This window comes from Lipotes vexillifer, unplaced genomic scaffold (genome assembly GCF_000442215.2).
Source record: "Lipotes vexillifer unplaced genomic scaffold, Lipotes_vexillifer_v1.1 scaffold1288, whole genome shotgun sequence".
NCBI lineage: Eukaryota > Metazoa > Chordata > Mammalia > Artiodactyla > Lipotidae > Lipotes > Lipotes vexillifer.
Window position 1 is genome coordinate 564,598 of NW_006776097.1, and position 21,676 is coordinate 586,273.

Here is a 21,676-nt window from a genome sequence, read left to right on the forward strand (position 1 = left end):
CAGGCATTGCTTAGCTGGGCCATCTGCTTCAGAGTCTCCAACAAGGTTGCAATTAAAGTGTCAGCTAGAGCTGGGGTTGAATCTGAAGGTACAACAGAGTACATCTGAAGGATCCCCTTCTAAGTTTATTTACATGGTAGTTGGCAGAATTCAGTTCTTTTGGAGCTATTTGACTGAGAATCTCAGTGTCTAGCTGATTGTTGACTACATTTTCCTTGTCACATAGTTCTCGCCATGGGGGACCTCACAGTATGGCAGCTTGCTTTATCAAAGCCAGCAAGTGTGAGAGAATGCTGGCAAGATGGAAGTTATGATCTTATGGAATGAAATCAAAGAAATTATATTCCTTTACCTTTGCCATATTCTGTTGATTAGAAGCATACCATGGTTCCCACCCATAATCAAGGAGAGGGGATTATGCAGGATGTGAATACCCGGAGGTGGAGCTCATTCAAGGCTATCCTTTACTTTGATGGCAGCAGTATTTACTCATGTATGTAATTAAGTTCTCCTTTTCTCTGAAAACCTCAGAGAAAAGGGACAGCAGACTAGAAAGACAATATAGTTGATATATGACAGACAATTTCAGGAAGAGCAGCAAATAAAACATCAAAGCCTAAGTAACATGGAAAACAAGGTTTCAAAGAAAGAAATTATGGTTAGACAAAAATTGAACTATGAAACGATTCCTAACCTCTTCTAAGATTTAACTTGGGAGTAAGAATTCCATGAAGCTATATAGCTGAAGAGAAGCAGGTCCACCTTGAGGTCTTGAATGCTTATGTAGAAAAAGAAAACAGTATTTTGCATGATGTGAATTGGTTTTGCCTATTATAGTCTTCAGAGAATTTTCCATGACTTACAATTTTCTTCATTAACATTTGATATGTTTTTCAGATTTATTTTTTATTAAACATCTCAGTGTAACTTTGAGGGTAGAGGATGTATTCTTTTTATCAAAGTATGTAGTTGCATTACAGAACTGGGAAATGGGAAAAAAAATAGGCCATTTTGTTCTATTCTTTGAAACTAATTTTCTAGTTTACCTGTAGAGTTCATGAACAATTACATGGCTGGAAATCGATTTTACATATATTAAAATGCACAACTGTGCTAATAGATTTTTTATTTTTTTAATATAGGATCCAAATGAAGATACAGAATGGAATGAAATTTTAAGAGATTTTGGCATTCTTCCTCCAAAAGAAGAGCCAAAAGATGAAATTGAAGAAATGGTTTTACGTTTACAGAAAGAAGCAATGGGTATAGTTGTGCATTTGGTGGGCTGGGTGAAGGGAATAATACAGTTATGACAGTGATCATGTATTTCATGTATTTAGAGGACATTAGAAATAATTTAATATAAATCCCACCCATACTTTTGAAATTAGGATGCTGACACCTAAAATTTCTAATTCATGTATTGAAAGTTACATGCTAGTTAATATCAGAGCTGAAATGCCCTGATATCTAATCTAGTGAGCTTTTTTTTCCTCTATCATATTTCTCTACCTTGTGATTACTTTCTGTTTTGATCATTCTATATAAAATGTATTATTTGTTAAAATTTCCAGGTACTTGAGGAAATCTAAATTTATGAGGTCTAATTGATTTTCACATCTGCTTTTAAATGCAGCCTGGTAGTTCTGTGAACTCTGAGGGAGTAATAGCACTTTAAACAAACCTGAAGCAGTCAGCCACAATATAGTTTATATGCTGGAGAAACTGCAACATTAAAGATATTCTTGATCTCCATTTATCTAATATATTGTTTTTTCTAGACATGTGACTCTAAAGTAAAATTGGCTTTTAAATAACTCAGTTATCTACAACTTATTTTGTTTTAGTTAAACCATATGAAAAGATGACTCTTGCACAGTTGAAGGAAGCTGAAGATGAATTTGATGATGAAGATATGAGTGCTCTTCAAATATATAGGTACAGTGATTCATTTGGATAATTTATGAGTTTTTGAATGAAGTATTGTAAGAATGAAACGAAGAAAAAGTCCTTTTTTGTCTACAGACTATATTTTAAAAAGAACAAAACTAATTTTTAACATTTTAAAATTAACTCACCTTATATAAGATGGATTTTTTTTTCTTGACCTTTTTTGCCTTTGCTTAAATAAAAAACTATTCAGTAATATACAGTAGAACTTCATCAAGTTACATGTGAATAAAGTGGAAAATATCAATAGAAGGCCAATAAAAAGAGGGCCATGGTTTTCCTTCTAGGCTGATGTTTGTCAAGGGTTTCTGTCATTTAATGAATAATTAATTACCAGTCATAAACAAATTCTTTCAGAAATTAGAACAGGTGCATAGGTTTCCCAACTTATCCTGATACAAAAACTTGACAAAGAAATTGCAAAACCAGAATGCTACAGAAAAATATCTCCTATAAATATAGGTATGAAAAATTTTGACAAAATGTTAGCAAATTAAGTCCAGCAATTTAAAAGAAGAAGAATACATTCCAATCAAGTGGGATTGGTCCCAGGAATAAAAGGTTGTTTTCACACGAAAAAAAATCAGTGAATTGTGTTAGAAGCAGCAATACTCTGGTAGCAATGAACACACCTAGAATTCAGCTCTTGATTCACAATACTATTCTCCAATAAAAGGAACCAGTGATTCTTTTTTTTTTAAGATCTTTATTGCAGTATAATTGCTTTACAATGGTGTGTTCCTTTCTGCTTTATAACAAAGTGAATCAGCTATACATATACATGTATCCCCATATCCCCTCCCTCTTGCATCTCCCTCCCACCCTCCCTATCCCACCCCTCTAGGTGGTCACAAAGCACCGAGCTGATCTCCCTGTGCTATGCTGCTGCTTCCCACTAGCTATCTATTTTACATTTGGTAGGGTATATATGTCCATGCCACTCTCTCACTACGTCCCAGCTTACCTTTCCCCCTCCCTGTGTCCTCAAGTTCATTCTCTATGTCTGCGTCTTTATTCCTGTCCTGCCCCTAGGTTCTTCAGAACCTTTTTTATTTTTTAGATTTCATATATATGTGTTAGCATATGGTATTTGTTTTTCTCTTTATGACTTGCTTCACTTTGTATAACAGACTCTAGGTCCATCCACCTTAACTACAAATAACTCAATTTCATTTATTTTTATGGCCGAGTAATATTCCATTATATATGTGCCATATCTTCTTTATCCATTCATCTGTCAGTGGACACTTAGGTTGCTTCCATATCCTAGCTATTGTAAATAGTGCTGCAAGGAACATTGTGATACATGACTCTTTTTGAATTATGGTTTTCTCAGGGTATATGCCCAGTAGTGGCATTACTGGGTCGTATGGTAGTTTTTAGTTTTCTAAGGAACCTTAGTTTCTTAGAAAAGGAACTTTAGTTCCTTTAGTTCTGTTTTTAGTTTTCTAAGGAACCTCCATACTGTTCTCCATAGTGGCTGTATCCATTTACATTCCCACCAGCAGTGCAAGAGGGTTCCCTTTTCTCCACACCCTCTCCAGCATTTATTGTTTCTAGATTTTTTGACGATGGCCATTCTGACTGGTGTGAGGTGATACCACGTTGTAGTTTTGATTTGCATTTCCTAATGATTAGTGATGTTAAGCATCCTTTCGTGTGTTTGTTGGCAATCTGTATATCTTCTTTGGAGAAATGTCTGTTTAGGTCTTCTGCCATTTTTGGATTAGATTGTTTGTTTTTTTGATATTCAGCTGCATGAGCTGCTTGTAAATTTTGGAGATTAATTCTTTGACAGTTGCTTCATTTACAAATATTTTCTCCCATTCTGAGGGTTGTCTTTTTGTCTTGTTTATGGTTTCCTTTGCTGTGCAAAAGCTTTGAAGTTTCATTAGCTCCCATTTGTTTATTTTTGGTTTTATTTCCATTTCTCTAGGAAGTGGGTCAAAAAGGATCTTGCTGTGATTTATGTCAGAGTGTTCTGTCTATGTTTTCCTTTAAGAGTTTGATAGTGTCTGGCCTTACATTTAGGTCTTTAATCCATTTTGAGTTTATTTTTGTGTATGGTGTTAGGGAATGTTCTAATTTCATTCTTTTACATGTAGCTCTCCAGTTTTCCCAGCACCACTTACTGAAGAGACTGTCTTTTCTCCATTGTATATTCTTTTTTTTTTTTTTTCGGTATGTGGGCCTCTCACTGCTGTGGCCTCTGCTGTTGCGGAGAACAGGCTCCGGACACGCAGGCACAGTGGCCACGGCTCACAGACCCAGCCACTCTGTGGCTCCATTGTATATTCTTGCCTCCTTTATCACAGATAAGGTGACCATATGTGCATGCGTTTATCTCTGGGCTTTTTATCCTGTTCCATTGATCTATATTTGTTTTTGTGTCAGTACCATACTGTCTCGATTACTGTAGCTTTGTAGTATAGTCTGAAGTCTGGGAGCCTGATTCCTCCAGCTCTGTCTTTCTTTCTCAAGATTGCTTGGCTATTCGGGGTCTTTTGTGTTTCCATACAAACTGTAAAAGTTTTTTGTTCTAGTTCTGTGAAAAATGCCAGTGGTAGTTTGATAGGGATTGCATTGAATCTGTAGATTGCTTCGGGTAGTAGAGTCATTTTCACAATGTTGATTCTTCCAATCCAAGAACATGGTATATCTCTCCATCTATTTGTATCATCTTTAATTTCTTTCATCAGTGTCTTTTAGTTTTCTGCATACAGGTCTTTTGTCTCCTTAGCCTAGCTATTTTATTCTTTTTGTTGCAATGGTAAATGGGAGTGTTTCCTTAAGTTCTCTTTCAGATTTTTCATTAGTATATATATTCATTAGTATATAGGAATACAAGAGATTTCTGTGCAATCGTTTTGTATGCTACTACTTTACCAAATTCATTGATTAGCTGTAGTAGTATTCTGGTAGCATCTTTAGAATTCTCTATATATAGTATCATGGCATCTGCAAACAGTGACGGCTTTACTTCTTCTTCTCTGATTTGGATTCCTTTTATTTCTTTTTCTTCTCTGATTGCTGTGGCTAAAACTTCCAAAACTATGTTGAATAATAGTGGTGAGAGTGGACAACCATATCCTGTTCCTGATCTTAGTGGAAAAGGTTTCAGTTTTCACCATTGAGAACGATGTTGGCTGTGGGTTTGTCATATATGGCCTTTATTATGTTGAGGTAAGTTTTTCCTCTATGCCTACTCTCTGGAGGGTTTTTATCATAAATGGTTATTGAATTTTGTCAAAAGCTTTCTCTGCATCTCTTGAGATGATCATATGGTTTTTCTCCTTCAGTTTGTTATTATGGTTTGTCACATTGATTGATTTGCATATATTGAAAAATCCTTGCGTTCCTGGGTAAACCCCACTTGATCATAGTGTATGATCCTTTTAATGTGCTGTTGGATTCTGTTTGCTAGTATTTTGTTGAGGATTTTTGCATCTATGTTCATCAGTGATATTGGCCTGTAGTTTTCTTTCCTTGTCTGGTTTTGGTATCAGGGTGATGGTGGCTTCGTAGAATGAGTTTGGGAGTGTTCTTCCCCCTTCTGTATTTTGGAAGAGTTTGAGAAGGTTTGGTATTAGCTCTTCTCTAAATGTTTGATAGAATTCACCTGTGAAGCCATCTGGTCCTGGGCTTTTGTTTGTTGGAAGATTTTTGATCACAGTCTCAATTTCAGTTCTTGTGATTAGTCTGTTTATATTTTCTATTTCTTCCTGGTTCAGTCTTGGAAGGTTGTGCTTTTCTAAGAATTTGTGCATTTCTTCCAGGTTGTCCATTTTATTTGCATATTGTTGCTTGTAGTAATCTCTCATGGTCCTTTGTATTTCTGCAGTGTCAGTTGTTATTTCTCCTTTTTCATTTCTAATTCTATTGATTTGAGTCTTCTCCCTTTTATTCTTGATGAGTCTGGCTAATGGTTTATCAATTTTGTTTATCTTCTCAAAGAACCAGCTTTTAGTTTTATTGATCTTTGCCCTTGTTTTGTTTCTATTTCATTTATTTCTGCTCTGATCTTTATGATTTCTTTCCTTCTGCTAACTTTGGGGTTTTTTTTTTTTCTTTCTCTAATTGCTCTAGGTGTAAGGTTAAGTTGTTTATTTGAGATGTTTCTTGTTTCTTGAAGTAGGATTGTATTGCTATAAACTTCCCTCTTAGAACTGCTTTTGCTGCATCCCATAGGTTTTGGTTCATCGAGTTTTCATTGTCATTTGTTTGTAGGTATTTTTTTATTTCTTCAGTGATCTCTTGGTTATTAAGTAGTGTATTGTTTAGCTTCCATGGGTTTGTATTTTTTACAGATTTTTTCATGTAATTGATACCTAGTCTCATAGAATTGTGTTTGGAAAAGATATTTGATATGATTTCAGTTTTCTTAAATTTACCAAGGCTTGATTTGTGACCCAAGATATGATCTGTCCTGGAGAATGTTCCACGAGCCCTTGAGAAGAAAATGTATTCTGTTTATTTGGATGGAATGTCCTATAAATATCAATTAAGTCCATCTTGTTTAATGTATCATTTAAAGCTTGTGTTTCCTTATTCATTTTCATTTTGGATGATCTGCCCACTGGTGAAAATGGGGTGTTAAAGTCCCCTACTATGATTGTCAATTTCCCCTTTTTATGGCTGTTAGCATTTGCCTTATGTGTTGAGGTACTCCTATGTTGGGTGCATAAATATTTACAATTGTTATATCTTCTTCTTGGATTGATCCCTTGATCCATCATGTAGTGTCCTTCTTTGTCTCTTGTAATAGTCTTTATGTTAAAGTCTATTTTGTCTGATACAAGAATTGCTACTCCAGCTTTCTTTTGATTTCCGTTTGTGTGGTATATCTTTTTCTATCCCCTCACTTTCAGTCTGTATGTGTCCCTAGGCCTGAAGTAGGTCTCTTGTATACAGCATATATACAGGTCTTGTTTTTATTTCCATTCAGTGAGCCTGTGTCTTTTGGTCGGAGCATTTAATCCATTTATGTTTAAGGTAATTATCAATCTGTATGTTCCTATTATCATTTCCTTAATTGTTTTGGGTTTGTTATTGTAGGTCTTTTCCTTCTCTTGTGTCTCCTGCCTAGAGAACTTCCTTTAGCAGTTGTTGTAAAGCTGGTTTGGTGCTGCTGAATTCTCTTAGCTTTTGCTTATCTGTAAAGGTTTTAATTTCTCCATCAAATCTGCATGAGAACCTTTCTGGGTAGAGTAATCTTGGTTGTAGGTTTTTCCCTTTCATCACTTTAAATATGTCCTGCCAGTCCCTTCTGGCCTGCAGAGTTTCTGCTGAAAAATCAGCTGTTAACCTTATGGGGATTCCCTTGTGTGTTATTTGTTTTTCCCTTGCTGCTTTTAATATTTTTCTTTGTATTTAATTTTTGATAGTTTGATTAATATGTGTCTTGGCGTGTTTCTCCTTGGATTTATCCTGTATGGGTCTCTCTGTGCTTCCTGGACTTGATTATTTCCTTTCCCATATTAGGGAAGTTTTCAACTATAATCTCTTCAAATATTTTCTCAGTCCCTTTCTTTTTCTCTTCTTCTTCTGGGACCCCTATAATTTGAATGTTGATTCATTTAATGCTGTCCCAGAGGTCTCTGAGACTGTCCTCAATTCTTTTCATTCTTTTTTCTTTATTATGCTCTGTGGTAGTTTTTTCCACTATTTTATCTTCCAGGTTACTTATCCATTCTTCTGCCTCACTTATTCTGCTATTGATTCCTTCTAGAGAATTTTTAATTTCATTTATCGTGTTATTCATCATTGTTTGTTTGCTTTTTAGTTCTTCTAGGGCCTCGTTAAACATTTCATGTAATTTCTCCATTCTGTTTCCAAGATTTTGGATCATCTTTACTGTCATTACTCTGAATTCCTTTTCAGGTAGACTGCCTATTTCCTCTTCATTTGTTTGGTCTGGTGTGTTTTTAACCTTGCTCCTTCATCTGCTGTGTGTTTCTCTGTCTTCTCATTTTGCTTAACTTACTGTGTTTAGGGTCTCCTTTTTGCAGGCAGCAGGTTCATAGTTCCCATTGTTTTTGGTGTCTGCCCCCAGTGGCTAAGGTTGGTTCAGTGGGTTGTCAGCTTCCTGGTGGTGGGGACTGGTGCCTGTGTTCTGGTGGATGAGGCTGGATCTTGTCTTTCTGGTGGGCAGGACCATGTCCGGTGTTGTGTTTGGGGTGTCTGTGACCTTATCATGATTTTAGGCAGCCTCTCTGCTAATGGATGGGATTGTCTTCCTGTCTTGCTAGTTGTTTGGCATAACATGTCCAGCACTGTAGCTTGCTGGTCATTGAGTGAAGCTGGGTCTTAGCGTTGAGATGGAGATCTCTGGGAGAGCTTTTGCCATTTGATATTACGTGGAGCGAGGGGGTCTCTGGTGAACCAGTGTCCTGGACTTGGCTGTCCCACCTCAGAGGCACAGGCCTGACACTCTTCCGGAGCACCAAGGCCCTGTCAGCAACATGGCCAGGTACGTGGGGAGTTTCTTGCCTTTTGGAAAGTCTGAGGTCTTTTGCCAGCTTTCAGTCAGTGTTCTGTAGTTGTTCCACACATAGATTTATTTCTGGTGTATTTGTGAGGCGAAAGGTGATCCCCACATCTTACTTCTCTGCCATCTTGAAGATCTCCTCCAGAACCAGTGATTCTTAAAGTACTGCTTTATTCAACAGTGTGAGTTGAGAAAGAACAGTATGAGTCTGGGGCATTTTGTAGTATCCGAAAGTTAAGGCATTGATAAAAACGTTTTTCAAGGCACAGGAGCCACACTAAAAGATCTCAGATTGGCCAGAGTTGGAACAACTTGAACAACAAAATTAATTACTATAATATTGAATTATAAAATAAGTAATAAAATAATTATCCTTGAGTCCTTATCCTATAGTGACATAGATAAGTAAATGAATATATGAACAAATTCAGAGGAAGTAACAATTCTTCCTCACTGAAAAATTCCAATTAATAAGTGTAGACAGAATGAGGAAAGTAGAAAGATCATCATTAAAACACCACAGTAATAATCCTCCATGGGCAAGGTCTGCTGATAGCTGCTAAAACGAGTGGGTGAAAGTTTAAATAGAAACCCAAATTTGAGGGATTTTCCAAAAATGACTGGCCAAGTGGACGGCAGGAAAGGTGAAGTAGAAAGCTCCAAGAATCCATCTGTCTACCTAGGTAGCAATTGTACTGGCAGAAACGGTCTGAAATTATGGCTTTGGAACTCTGGAGTCTATTTGAACACTTGTAGCTTGCAGCATAAAGCTTGGCTGGTAAATTTCAGTTAGTATTGGTTGATTTCAGTCCTTGGGTGTAGTAACAGCTATCCATCCTCACCCCCCAGCCCCATGGCAGGCAGCTGTTTCAACAGCATCCTGTGTTTCTTGCTGGAGGCAGGTTAGGCAATAAGGACTTTGTCCTCAAATATCAGGATTCTGTGATCTGATTGCAGATTGCTGCTCTGAATGCAGAGGTACAGACCCAGAGACTGGCATTCATTGTGTCAACCCTCGCTGGCTCAAGTGGCTTCCAGGAGATTTTAAGGAGCCACTTCTGGTTTCTTTTTTTTTTTAACATTCAATAACAACCATATATATGGGGGAATTTAGAAAGCCTTGGGAAAGTTATAGGCTCAGAAAAGACCTGAGAAGACCTTATGCTTTCACCTGAGGCTGATTCTGGCACAGACACACTCAATGTAAAAAAACAAAAACAAAAACATAGGGTGTAAGAAGAATCTGATTTCTAGAGTTACCAATTGAATGAAATATTCAGTTTTCAATAACAACAAAAAAATCAGGTGTAAAAAGAAACAGGAAAGTATGGCCCAGACAAAGGAATAAAATATATCAATACAAAATATACCTGAGGTAGGCAAAGTGTCAGACTTACTAGACAAAGACTTTAAGACAGCTTAGTTAAAGCTGCTCAAAGAGCTAAAGGAAGACACGGACAAAGACAGGAAAACATAGTATGAACAAAATGAGAATAACAATAAAGAGATTGGAATTATAAAAAGGAATCAGAAAGACATTCTGAAACTAAAAAGTACAATAATTGAATTGAAATATACACTAAAGGGCTTCAAAAGCAGATATGAACCAGCAGAAGATAGAGAAAATTCGAAGATAGGACAATTGAAAGTATTGAGTCTGAGAATAGAGAGAGAACAGAGCCTAACTGGCCTTGTGGTGCACTACTAGGTGAACTAGAATATATAGTATGGGAGTCCCAGCAGAGGAAAAGAGAAAGAAAGGGGCACAAATCATATTTGTAGAAATAATGGCTGATAACTCGCCAAATTTGACAAAAGGCATAAATCTACAAATCCAAGGTGCTCAATGGACTCCAAGTAGGATAAACTCAGAGACCCACACAAAGACACATCCCTTAAAAAGACTATCAGCCAATTTCTCCTCAGAAATCTTAGAGGCTACAAGAGGAAATAAAAACACCTGTCAGTCAAGAATTCCATAGTTGGCAAAACTATGCTACAAGGATGAAGGAGAAAGTAAGACATTCCTAGATAAAATCTAAGTGAGTTTGTTACTACAGCAAGTCCCCTACATATGAACGAGTTCCATTCTGAGAGCACATTCGTAAGTCTAATCTGTTCATAAGTCCAACAAAGGTAGCCTAGGTACCCAAATAATACAATTGGCTATATAGTACTGTACTGTAATAGGTTTGTAAACCTTTCACACAAAACATAAAAAACAAACACAAAAAATAAAGAAAACATTTTTAATCTTAACCTTGGAAAGTACAGTAGTATAGTACAACAGCTGGCACTTCTTAGCAGTACCAGCTACATCACTGCTGCTTTTACAATTGTTTCTGGACATCCTGGGCTTGAAGTAAAGATACTGTACTACTGTACTACTGTACTGTATACATTACTGTACAGTAAAGTACCAAAAGTACAACCACTTGTAGAGGATGCATGCATGTGACAATGTACACCAGACACATGAGCTAACTTATGTGATTGGACATGCAAATGCACGTTTGCATCTTTTAAAGTTTGCAACTTGAAGGTTCGTATGTCGGGGACCTACTGTACTAGAATTCCCCTAAAAATTAGCTAAAGGAGTCTGTCAGCCTGAAATTAAAGGGCACTAGACAGTAACTCAAAACCATATGAAGAATAAATATCATAGGTAAAGGTAACTGTATAGGTAAATATAAAAGCTAATATTACTGTATTTTTGGGTTTTAACTCCCTTTTTTCTATATGATTTAAAAGACAAGTTTATAAAACAATAATTATAAATTGATGTTAATGGACACAGTATATAACAATGTAGTCTGTAACAATAATGAGATAAAGAGGGAGGGATGAAGATGTATAAGAGCAGAGTGTTTGTATGCTATTGAAGCTAAGTTGGCATTATTCACAGTAGGTTATTGTAAGATATTAATTTTAATCCTTAAGGTAATCACTAAGAAATAACTAAAAGCATACAGAAAAGGAAAGAGAAAGGAAGTCAAAATGGTATACCACAATACAAAAATACAAAAAGAAGCAGTGATGGAAGAATTGAGGAACAAAAAGCATGTAAGATATAGAAATACAGAAAATAGCTAAATGGCAGAAGTAAGTCCTTCCTTTTCAGTAATTACTTTGTTGTGTCAGTCCCAGCCTATCAATAGTGATGCTATTGGCTAGGAGTGCCTGAGGCACTCACCTCCTGTACTACTCATAGCTGTGATTGGACTGGTTCCTGTGGTTTGTATTATGACTGTAGGATGCACTGCAGCAAGAAACTTTGAGAGAACTTCGAGGAACAAGATTTATTCCTCAGAAATCCTGAAGAACACACAGCATGCCTGAGGGCCACTCAGCCAGGTCTGGTGGAGGGGTGGGAGTGGGACCTGGGTCTGTGCCTTTATTAGAGTCCATTGATGGGGTATCTAGGTTTCACGGGTTCACTCTCTATTGGCTAATGTAGAGCATAAGAGCTGGAATTAGAGCACAGGAAGGGAGAAGAGGTGGTGGTCAGTGGTCAGTTATCTAGGTTACCCAGGGCTCTCTGAAAGAAAGACTTTCATGGGTGGGAGCAGCCTATCCCTTATCTGGTTGTTTTGCTAGTAGCTGTGTCATACAGCTGGCAGTATGGTTTTCAAGATGGATGTCTTTTGAAATAGGTGCCTCAGTAATCAAAATCTTAATGTCAGGCACTTACATTACATACTCTAAATGTATATGGATTTTAAATTAATCCAAGTAATCTAAAATTAAAGGCAGAAATTGGCAGAATGAACAAAAAGAAACACATCCAGATCCTGGAAACTAAGCAATCTTGAGAAAGAACAATGTTGGAAGACCAAATACTTCCTGATTTCAAAACTTACTACAAAGCAACAGTAATCAAAACAGTGTTATAGTGACATAAGGATAGACATACAGACCAGAGGAATAGAATAGAGAGACCAGAAGGAAACTCTCTCATAAATAGTCAAATGATTTTTCAACACGGTGTCAAGAACATTCAATGGGGAAAGGACAATCTTTTCAACCAATGGTGATAGGAAAACTGGATATCCACATGCAGAAGAATAAAGTTGGACTCCTACCTCATATCATATATAAAGATTAACTGAAAATGGATCAAAGACCCAAATGTAAGAACTAAAACTATAAAACTCTTCAAACAAAACGCAGGGGAAAATGTCCATGACATTGGATTTGGAAATGATTTCTCAGATGACACCAAAAATAACAAAAGGCAACAAAAAGGAAAAAATAGATAAATTTGACTTCATCAAAATTTAAAATATTTGTGCATCAAAGAACACTATCAAGAAAGTGAAAAGACAACCCACAGAATGGGAGAAAATATTTGCAAATTAGATGTATGATAAGGGATTACTAACAAGAATATATAAAGAACTCATAAAACTCAACAACAAAAAAACAAATAATTAAAAAACATGCAAAGGACTTGAATAGACATTTCTCCAAAGAAGGTATACAAATGGAAAATAAGCACATGAAAAGATGCTTAATATCATTAGTTATTAAGGAAATGCAAATCAAAACCACAGTGAGTTTCCATTTCACTCCCACCAGGGTGGTTATAATAAAGAAGACAGAAAAATAACAAAAGTGTTGGTGAACAGGTGGAGAATTTTGAACCACCATACATTGCTGGTGGGAATGTAAAATGGTGCAGTCTGGAATTTCTTCAATTAAACATAGAATTACCATAATCCAGCAATTCCACTCCTAGATATGTACACCCAAGAGAATCGAAAACACAAAACGTGTACATGAATGTTCATAGCAGCAGCATTCACAATAGCCAAAAAGTACAAAGAAACTTACTGTCCATCAACTGGTGAGTGGATAAACAAAATATGGTGTATTCATACAATGGAAAATTATTCAGCCATGTAAAGAAATGATGAACTGGTACATGCTACAACAGGACTGAACCTTGTAAATGTTATGCTAAGGAAAGAAGCCAGTGACAAAAGGTCACATTTTATATGATTCTACTTATATGAAATGTTCAGAATAGGTAAATTTATAGAGACAGAAAGCAGATTATTAATTTCCAGGGCCTGGGATGGGGGGATAGGGAATAACTACAAATGGATATGGGGTTTCTTTTAGTACAGTAAAGCTATTCTGGAACTAGATAGTGGTAATGGATGCACAGCTTTGTGAATATTTTAAAAATCACTGAGTTATACACTTTAAATCGGTGAATTTTATTGTATATGAATTATGTTACAATTTAAAACTAAAGATTTTGGAGGAACTGGAATTCTCATGATAACTTTGGGAAATAATTTGGCAATTTCTTCTAAAGTTATATATGCATTTAACATACAACCTATCAATTAAATTCCTGGATATTTACTTGAGAGAATTGAAGGTATATGTCAATAAAAAGACTTGTACATGAATATTCATAATAGCCAGAAACTGGAAACAACCCAAAAGTCCATCAATATGATAAATGAATGCAAGGTGCATGAATAAACAAACGGTAGTGTGTTCATGAAAGGGAATACTCCTCTGTAAGAAAGTAAGCAACTACTGATACACACAAACTTTGGTGAAATTTGAAAACATTATATGTAATTAAAGAAGCCAGACACAGGAGGGTATCTGATACATGATCATATACATCATTTTTAAAATGAAAAAATAGTTTCCAAAATTGATACAATAAGAGAGAGAAAAGCATAATTAAGAAGATAGCCTGCTTCCTAAAATTTATTGTATAGCTGATTTTTCTCTACTTTTCAAGGCACAGATAATCCCTATGTTTTTATTAAGATGAAAAGCTTACTAATAAATTGCATATGACATTGTTACCTTTATTGATAATATAATCTTACTGTCACAATCAGACAAGGCTAGTACAGACGGGAAATAATAGACTCATAGATCTTAAGTTGGGTAGTCAAAATAATCACCTAGCTTTACTACTAAAAATTTTGATTTCTTGTGTGAATTGATTTCATGATAATATAATAAGCTAAATTCAGACTGTGGGAAAGTTTGGACAAGCAATCTAGTTTCCTTCAACAAAGAAATTTCTAGGGGAAAAATAGATGGAAAAGAATCTATGTATTAAATGAGATTTAAGAGATATAATAACCACTCTATAAATCTAATTTGGATTCCCATTTGAATAAACAAACTTTAAACATGGGGCCAGAACTTAATGCTACTGAACTGTACACTTAAAAATGGTTAACATGGTAAATTTTATGTTATGGATATTTTATAACAATTAAATAAAAATTTTAAGTGGAGAAAATAGGATTATTTGAATATCTGAATATATTAAGGAATTACCATTGTTTTAGATATGATTATGCCATGTGAATTAAAAATTTTAAAGTATCCTCGTCTTTTAGAGATATATAATGAAATATTTACAGATGAAATGACATGATGTCTTATATTTGCTTCAAAATAGCCCTTGAAATGGGGAGTTAGTGGGGGTTGAGATGAAAGAGAATTGGCCATAGAAATTATTGATGGAAGATGCACACATCTGGGGTCGCTTTACTACTGTAAGTGTCAATAACCATCCATAATATGAAGTTAAAAATACACATTCCTGAGACCAGTACCAAGAGGTAATATTCAGTAACTTGGGGTTGAGTCTCAGGAATATGCCCATCTGTGGAACCTGCCGTTCCCAAGTAATTCTCATGTGGGATGTTCACAAGCCTCAACTTGATAAATACTGCTTTAGATTAATCTCACTTTTGAAACATAGATGCAAAAATCTTAAATGAAATATTAGCAAATAAAACAGTGTGTTAAAATTATCATATATAGTGAATAATTAGGGTTTATTCAAGGAATGCAAGGATCGTTCAACAATCACAAATCTATTGATACAGTCACGTCAGCAGAATTTATTAAGATAATGCTAGCTGCTATAACAAACAAGTGCAAAACCTTAGTGGTTTCACACAAGAAAGTTCCTCACTCACAGATGATGCATGTTTTACAAGCTTCTTCTGAGCAGCTCTTCTCCAGGTGCCGACTAGGGACCTGGCCTCTTTTTTTTTTTTTTAATTGGAGTATAATTGCTTTACAATGTTGTGTTACTTTCTGCTGTACAATGAAAAGAATCAGCTATATGTATACATATATCCCCTCCCTCTTGGACCTCCCTCCCACCCCCCACCATCCCACCCATCTAGGTCGTCACAGAGCACCGAGCTGATCTCCCTGTGCTATACAGCAGGTTCCCACTAGCTGTCTATTTTACACATCCCACCATCCCATTCCCCCACTGTGTCCGCAAGTCCATTCTCTACGTCTGCGTCTCTATTCCTGCTCTGCCGATAAGTTCATCTGTACCATTTTTCTAGATTCCACATATATGTGTTAATATACGATATTTGTTTTTCTCTTTCTGACTTCACTCTATATGACAGATTCTAGGTCCATCCACATCTCTACAAGTGACCCAATTTCGTTCCTTTTTATGGCTGAGTAATATTCCATTGTATATATGTACCACATCTTCCTTATCCATTCATCTGTCAATGGACATTTAGGTTGTTTCCATGTCCTGGCTAATGTAAATAGTGCTGCAATGAACATTTCATTAGGGGCTTCATCATCTCAGAGTCCTTAACATCCAGGCTTGTGGACCAGGAAGACAGTATGAAAGATGGGATGGGACATTTCAGAGATAAGTCCTAGAAATGTACATATCATTTTCACACATGTTCCACTGGACGTAATCTAGTCTCATGGTCCTAATCTAACTGCCAAGGATGCTGGCAAATATAGTCTTCCTGTGAGTCCTGGAAGAGGAAGCTATACTGATGAACACCCAAACAGTCTCTGCCACAGAGATTATAAAGAGATATTACACACAGAATTTCTTTCCCTTGCATATTCCACATCAAAAGTACAACTCTAATTCTGGTCACCAAATTCTAGTATTATTTCAGTATCTCTGCTGTCACTTTGGATCTAAGGAAAAAGGAACCTGTAGCCTTTTAAAATTTTACTTATTGTTAAGAAGAGAAAATTCTGTAGTAGTCTTCATAGTGCTGATTTAAAGCAAATCCCTCATTTAAAGCCAAAACAAGAGAGCAATGACAAAAGAAAAACTTTAAGACTTTTTTATAAAGCAGTTTTAGGTTCACAGCAAAATTGGTGGAAGGTATAGATTTCTAATATACCTCCTGCCCCACACATAACATAACCTCCCCCATTGTCAATATTCCCCACCAGAGTGATATATTTGTTATAATTGATGAACCTACATTGATACATCAGAATCACCTGAAGTCCATAATGTACATTACAGTTCATTCTTGGGTTTGGACAAATGTATGATGACATATATCCATCATTATGGTACCATTCACAGTATTTTCACTGCCCTAAAAATCCTCTGTGTTCTGCCTATTCATTCCTCTCCCCTGCCAACCCCTGATCTTTGTACTGTCTCCACTGTTCTGCCTTTTCCAGTCTGTCATATAGTTGGGATCATATAGTATGTAGCCTTCTTAGATTGGCTTCTTTCACTTAGAAATATGCATTTAATGTTTCTCCATGTCTTTCCATGACTTGATAGCTCATTTCTTTTTAGCACTGAATAATATTTCATTATCTGGATATACCACAGTTTATTTATCCATTCACCTACTGAAGGACATCTTAGTTGCTTTCAACTTTTGGCAATTATTTATTTGTTTATTTATTTTTGGCTGCATTGGGTCTTCGTTGCTGTGCACGGGCTATCTCTAGTTGCGGTGAGTAGGGGCTACTCTTCGTTGTGGTGCGTGGGCTTCTCGTTGCGGTGGCTTCTCTTGCTGTGGAGCACGGGCTCTAGGCACGTGGGCTTCAGTAGTCAGGGCACATGGGCTCAGTAGTTGTGGCCTGCGGGCTCTAGAGCGCAGGCTCAGCAGCTGTGGCACACGGGCTTAGTTGCTCCGTGGCATGTGGGATCTTCCCAGAACAGGGATCAAACCCATGTTCCCCCTGCATTGGCAGGTGGATTCTTAACCACTGCGCCACCAGGGAAGTCCCCAACTTTTGGCAATTATGAGTAAAGTTGCTGTAAACATCTGTGTGCAGGTTTTTGTGTGGACATGTTTTCAACACCTCTGGGTAAATATCAAGGAGCTTGATAGCTGGATCAAATGATAAGAGTATGTTTAGTTTTGTGAATAAAAAAAAACAAACGGCCAAACTGTCTTCCAAAGTGCCTGTACCATTTTGCATTCCCATCAGCAATGAACGAGAGTTCCTGTTTCTTCAGTCCTCTCCAGCATTTGGTGTTATCAGTGTTCCAGATATTGGCCATTCTAATAGGTGTGTAGTGGCCTCTCATTGTTTTAATTTTGTTTTCCTGTTGACATAGATGTGGAGCATCCTTTCATATGCTTATTTATCATCTGTATATCTTCTTTGGTGAGGTGTCTGTTAAGGCCTTTGGCCCATTTTTTAAATCAGGTTGTTTTCTTATTGTGGAGTTTTTAGAGTTTTGTATATTTCAAATAACAGTCCAGTTCAGATACGACTTTTGCAAATATTTTCTCCCAGTCTCTGCTAAGGAGATAGGTTCCTAGAGACAACTGTTACAGGGGTTTTCTTATCACCAGAGTAGGGGATACTAGGGCACAATTGGAACGTTAGTTCCAGATTCCCCAGTTTCTGGATTGCAGCAGAGAAAGCTGTTCCCTTGGCAGACCAGTTTTGCAAAGTTGTTCGGGGAGTCTTCCTGGTAGCCCAGTCTGGAGCCTCCTCCTTCATCTTTCCATTAAGTTTGTAAAGCACTTAATTCCTCAGATTAAGCTTCTTGCTGCTTAAAATAGCTAGAGGGCTTTCTGTTTATGAGACTGAATCACAATTGGTATGACTGTTAGGTGAAAAATGCAGGCCACTGAACACTCTGTCACTTCCTGATGGCAAAGCTAACCCAGGTTTTTATGCCTTTCCCTGCCCAATTCTGTTGAAAGTAAAGAAAAATGAGGAGGAGAAGGTGGAAGAGTGGAGGAAGAAGAAAAGTAGTTGATAGCTGCACCATTAAGTAGGGCATAGTGCCATCATTGGAACAAAAACTTTTTGAAAATTCTGAAAGATATTAAGCCAATGAGATCAAATTGAGGGACATTAATGATAGTGATGCCAAATACTCAATGCAAACAAAATAGGGCTCCCAAAAGCTCTCTGGAGTGACTCTAAGTTCTGAATATCTGGGCCAGTAGAAGGAAAATTGAAGACCTTCAGTCTGAAAACTGAGAGGGCCCTAGACTTGGATTACTGTTCTTGACATTCTCCTCTAGGCTTAATTTTGCTTGGATTACTTGTTATATAAAGTGAGTGGTCTTACTGGACATGTTTCTAATATGTGAAATAAGGACACAGTGTTTTAAAATAGACCCAGGATTTTGTATATATTCAGGTATGGTGAAGCCAACATATCAGGAGATAATTGCCATTATTATTCACAGGTCTCAAGAGTAGGGGGCATGCCCCACAATGCAGGGCCACACAGGGAAGCACCAGTTGGTCAAGAGGCAGGAGGAGGGAGAGGCTAAGGTGGATATGAGCCTTTATGTAGTTTCTGCGGGAAAGACGAGCTAGGCAGGGTAAGCAGACTTAGGATTGGCTAGTTGGAAAAAATTTGGCAGGCTCTGGACTGTAGTGTCTATCTCTAATTGTCTGGTACCAAGCCCAGGGGATGATTTGGGCAGGGGGATAGTGGCTCAGCTCAGTAAAGGAGGTAGTTGAGGGGCTGGGCTCTGGATTGGTTGGTTTGCATTTGAGGACTGTGCTCTCTGGTAGTGTTTGCTATCTTTGGGAACTAGCTAGCTCAGAGAGGGGCAGTCTCTCTAGGATCAGGAAGACCCCAGATGCCAGAGCTGAATATAGTAAGTCCCCTACATACAAACCTTCAAGTTGAGAATTTTCAAAGATGCCAAAGTGCCCCTGTATGCCAGCTGTTGTACTGCACTACTGTACTTTTCAAGGTACTGTACCGTAAGATCAAAAACGTTTTATTTTTTGTGTTTTTTATGTATTATTTGTGTGAAAAGTATTATAAACTTATTGCTGTACAGTACTATATAACCGATTGTGTTAGTTGGATACCTAGGCTAACTTTGTTGGACTTACAAACAAATTGGATTTAATGAATGTGTTCTCAGAATGGAACTCGTTCGTATGTAGAGGACTTACTGTACAGAAAACAAGAAAATATAGTTAATACACAGAGAAAGAAGGGGAGTAAGTACTTCCAGGTACTTAGAGATACACAGTCAGTAACTTTTAACATACTTGCAGATATGTCAGAACCATTTGGATTTGCTTCATAAACTCAAGTATTCAACAGCTAAATCAAAGTATATAAATTTTGAGATTTGTTTAACAAAGTTTTAAGGTTCTCTACAGATGAATAACTAGGTAACATTTATAAAAGGCTCATGGTGTGCTAGACACTGCCCTAAGAAATGTACATGTTTACACTTAGTCCCGAACAATCCCATGCAAGCAGATTTTAGTTTTATTCACATTTGGGGGAAACTGAAGCTTGGAAGGATTAAATAACTTGCCCAAGTCCACGCTGCTGGTAAGTGGGAGCTGGCACTTAAACCCAGTTCAGTCTGACCTTAGAGTCCATACTCAATCACTCTTTCTCTACCACCTCTCTACCTGCAATACATTTATAACAATTAATTGCATATATTCACAAAGGCTTTGAACTGAAAGTCAGCTTAGCATGATAGTTAAGAGCATGTCAGTGGGGATAGTAATAGTGCTAACTTCATAAAGTTTTTGCAAGGATTAAATTAGTTAACTCACTTAAAACAGCACCTAGCAACATAGTAAGCCCTCAATAAATGTTAGTTATTATGTATACTCTCCCTTTATTTATTTAAGCCGTATATGAGAATTTGTTGGCCCAATGTCTAAATAAACTCTCTATAGCTATGATTGACTTAGTCTTAAGCAAAAATTAAGTCAGTAGCTAATTTCTTATACTTTACAATACCCATGATAAAGCAAATACCCATATAAAAAGAGAAACTGGCATTGTAAAGCCGTTAATAGTTACTCTTTAAAGTGTTTGATATGTACTAGCATTACATTCATTGCTCTAAATTATTACTGTATATGGGGATGGGCTTAAGAATATAACAATATTGTTATGTAATTTAATTTCTTTTTCTTAACTAGAGAAAAGCGGTTAAAGGAATGGAAAGCTCTTAAGAAAAAACAAAAATTTGGGGAATTAAGAGAAATTTCTGGAAATCAGTATGTGAACGAAGTCACAAATGCAGAAAAGGATGTGTGGGTTATAATTCACCTATACAGATCAAGGTAATTACCACAGCTTTTTGCAAAAGGCTAATATACTAATTTTTAATATACATATTTCTGGTTTTAATGTTGTATAAAGCATATAACAAAGATTAATCAAGAAAAATAAAGTAAATCAACCATACTTCAATTAAAAAAAGAAAAATATGGGCTTCCCTGGTGGCGCAGTGGTTAAGAATCTGCCTGCCAGTGTGGGGGACATGGGTTCGAGCCCTGGTCCGGGAAGATCCCACACGCCGCGAAGCAACTAAGCCCGTGTGCCACAACTACTGAAGCCCGCATGCCTAGAGCCCATGCTCTGCAACAAGAGAAGCCACCGCAATGAGAAGCCCAGGCACCACAACGAAGAGTAGCCCCCGCTTGCCACAACTAGAGAAAGCCCGCACGCAGCAACGAGGACCCAACACAGCCAAAAATAAACAAAGAAAAATATATGAGTAGAGTCATTGGCTTCAGGGATTAAATTAGGTATTTTAATATATTTTCACGTCTAATTTAAAGAACTTGTTATACTTCTTAGAAAAATAAGTACTCTTTGACAGTTAATTAAAAAAAACTTATAGAAAATTTCAAACATACAGAAAAGTAAAAAGAATGATAAAATGAGCACCCTAAATACCAGCCAGGTAGATTCAACAATGAACATTTTGCCATATTTGTATCATTTTGTTTATATGTGTATGTGTGTGTATCTGTAGAACCATTTCAAAATAAATTACGCGATGCTTTACTCTGAAGTACCTCAGCATGCATCTTCAAAATATAAGGGCATTTTTCTATATAACCATTTTCTCACCTAATACCCAGGCAGTCCTTACTCAAATTTCTCCAACTGACGTCAAAATCTCTTTCATAAATACATATATATATATATATATATATTTTTTTTTTTTTTTTTTTTTTTTTTTT

General features: G+C 36.7%; 1 protein-coding gene across 1 annotated transcript in view; it reads left to right on the top strand.

Moving 5' to 3' along the window:
• The first annotated feature begins 234 nt into the window (after positions 1-234).
• The window catches only part of PDCL2 (phosducin like 2), a 34,017-nt gene continuing 12,575 nt past the window's right edge, over positions 235-21,676 (top strand). Inside the window, exons 1-4 of the mRNA XM_007450268.1 lie at positions 235-282; positions 1,143-1,263; positions 1,848-1,938; positions 20,624-20,767. Of these exons, the coding sequence (XP_007450330.1) occupies positions 235-282; positions 1,143-1,263; positions 1,848-1,938; positions 20,624-20,767 (404 nt within the window). The remainder of the gene's footprint in view (positions 283-1,142; positions 1,264-1,847; positions 1,939-20,623; positions 20,768-21,676) is intronic.